At 39.8% G+C, this 2,500-nt stretch overlaps 1 protein-coding gene across 1 annotated transcript in view; it reads right to left on the bottom strand.

Annotated features, from left to right (window-relative positions):
- Positions 1–2,500, bottom strand: part of LOC140946708 (EGF-like repeat and discoidin I-like domain-containing protein 3) — an 11,688-nt gene that overhangs the window by 218 nt on the left and 8,970 nt on the right. Inside the window, exons 8-10 of the mRNA XM_073395812.1 lie at positions 2,388–2,500; positions 1,664–1,802; positions 1–240 (exon numbers count right to left, since the gene is read on the bottom strand). The exon at positions 1–240 is cut by the window's left edge and continues 218 nt beyond it; the exon at positions 2,388–2,500 is cut by the window's right edge and continues 201 nt beyond it. Of these exons, the coding sequence (XP_073251913.1) occupies positions 1–240; positions 1,664–1,802; positions 2,388–2,500 (492 nt within the window). The remainder of the gene's footprint in view (positions 241–1,663; positions 1,803–2,387) is intronic.

Here is a 2,500-nt window from a genome sequence, read left to right on the forward strand (position 1 = left end):
GTGCTAGCTGGAGAACACCTTTGTTCTCGTATGTTATTACAGTAGATAGTGTTTGATCATGAAAATCGGAGTGTGTGCAGCCCCAAAAGGTTGCGGGTAAGTATTGTGCACACTTTAATGATCCTCTTCGGTGAACAAGTTTAAACGTGTGGATGAGTCCCGGTTTGGTGACGCGAAAACTTCCATGTGAGTATTTTTTAGCTTCGTAGCAGACTGATTCATAGTTAATCTTTTTCCAGTCTGAAAGGAAATGTAAAACAAAAATTGAAAAAGGTACAATTTTGTAGTATGAATTTCTTTATTTTATTTTATTTTTTTAAATCACATGGTAAATCAGTCAAGTTGCCGACAAGGTGCGATACATACATTTCATTTATACTTATACTTACCCGGTAAAATCTTCAGTATGAAATTATAATTAAGAACTCTATAATTTAAAATAATAATAATAACGATGAAGTGTAAGACTTTACGTATACCAATAGCGGAGAAAGTCAAAAGGTTAGCAGTGCGCACGCTTAAATAAGCGTCATCTTGGCCAGGAAAAGGCTGTCATCATTCTACTACGAGTCAGTTTTAGCAAGAATGTCAGTGTGACGGAACCCCGCCATACGACCACCCCGTTATTACGACCACTTTTTTGTGGCCCGAACAAAAGTCCACTCATTTTCTTATCTGAAAACCCCGTTAATCCGACCACCCGTTATTACGACCAACGACCACCTTTGGGAGTCCTGAGTCGTTATTTTCTTTATAAAATTACCCCGTTAATACGACCAGTCAAAATGCTTGGTGGGGCTGCTGAATGATAGCCTGAGTATCAGGCGTTTCTGGGGAAAAGGCGAAAGATGATACTCAGGCTAGCTGAATGAAAACAGACGCAATCTGACAAACAGTAACGCATTACTAATATTTTATTGAATGTTTTTGGGCAAAGGTGTTAGTGATTAGCATGACATCCGGTGAATTGCAGTGTTCAGTAAAAAGGATGCACGAATAAATAAATATAAAAGATCTGAAAGACTTCACTTTGTAGCATTTCAAGGCTCTCATAGTTATTTTGCCTTCTTGTTTCTGCTGCCTTCCACTGTGGCTTTTCTCTTCGAGTCCATTTCCTGTTCTTTTCTCACAGATCGGTTATTTGGAATGTCTAATAATTTTTTAAGCATATCAACGTTTCTTGGCTGTCCAGTAAACTTGTAAACGCATGGGATTTCCATCCCGTATAATCCGCCACATTTCACAAGCCCCTTCCTTTCATAACAAGGAACTAAAAGAAGTCAGTGTTTTTCTCATTACTCGGTTTCGTTTACTGTTACATTGTTCAGTTGCATTGAATTGCGGTTGTAAGGTTGTTAATTAACTGCAAAAAGGTTGATTTATAGCGGATTTAAGGTATACATGTAGTAAAATGTAGTTTAAAAGTATTTTGCACCATAATTTGACCCTACCCCGTTAATACGGCCACCCCGTTAATACGACCAAATTTCCATGGTTCCACTGTAACAACGGTTAGGAGTTCTGACGTGATACAACTCGCTTTGACTCTGAAGATGACTACCGCACAGGTTGTCGGAACGTCAGTCACTGTCAACAACAGTCCTAAAAAGAAATGAACTGGACCGTTGCTTTCAGACTTGAAAACATGTACCTTCTAAATTACCTTTGCATCCATAAAGCTCTACTCTCATTGAAATTTTGTCTTGCCAACCAGTTGGTAGAAAACGGATGTAACGCGCCTTGAATGGCGTACTCAAGCTATGAAGAACTACGGTGTCACGATCATTATTCCCTTCAAAGATCTAACCGGAGGAAATAAACAGATTATTAGGAGTACATATTTTTCACTCTACAACGCACACTTGTCTTGACTCAGGACCTAACCTTGAGTTAGTACTGACTCGTGGTGTGTGTGTATTTGGGGGGAGGGTTACAATCGAAAACGGACTATACAGGGATGCTTTGCTGGCCCGCTAAAGGTATTTTTAAAAGTGTAGGGATCTCACGAGTTGAAGTATAGGAAAATGGTAGGAATAATTCCAATGTGGGTATTTTCAAGGGTCTTACGAAGTATCCTGTGAGACCCTCAACGGATGATGTACTCTTGAATAATTTCAAGAAGTTTCTCAACGAGAAAAGCGAATTAAAGACGCTCGGTAGGTAAAGGGGAGGGTAGGGGGAGGGTTAGGGGTTTGAGCACATGGTTAAGTGGCAGAACATATGATCCTCCGGAGCCTTCTGAGCATCTCCACTCAGGCCTCTTTGTTAGATGTAAAATCCGTGCACTGAGTTAAGACGATTAAAGCCGCAACAACATGTAAACATGATAAACAGGCTGCCCTGGCAAAAAAAAAAAATTGTTTATATATGGATTTATTTTCTCATGCCTCGGTTTGTCCTGGTTCTCTGTAATTCTGGAAACTCGAAGTCTCATTACTGTACTGCAACATGTATTTCGTAACCCATTCATCCTTGTCATGTCTGCCTTGCGTTGCCACTG

Source organism: Porites lutea, chromosome 8, assembly GCF_958299795.1.
Source record: "Porites lutea chromosome 8, jaPorLute2.1, whole genome shotgun sequence".
Lineage (NCBI taxonomy): Eukaryota > Metazoa > Cnidaria > Anthozoa > Scleractinia > Poritidae > Porites > Porites lutea.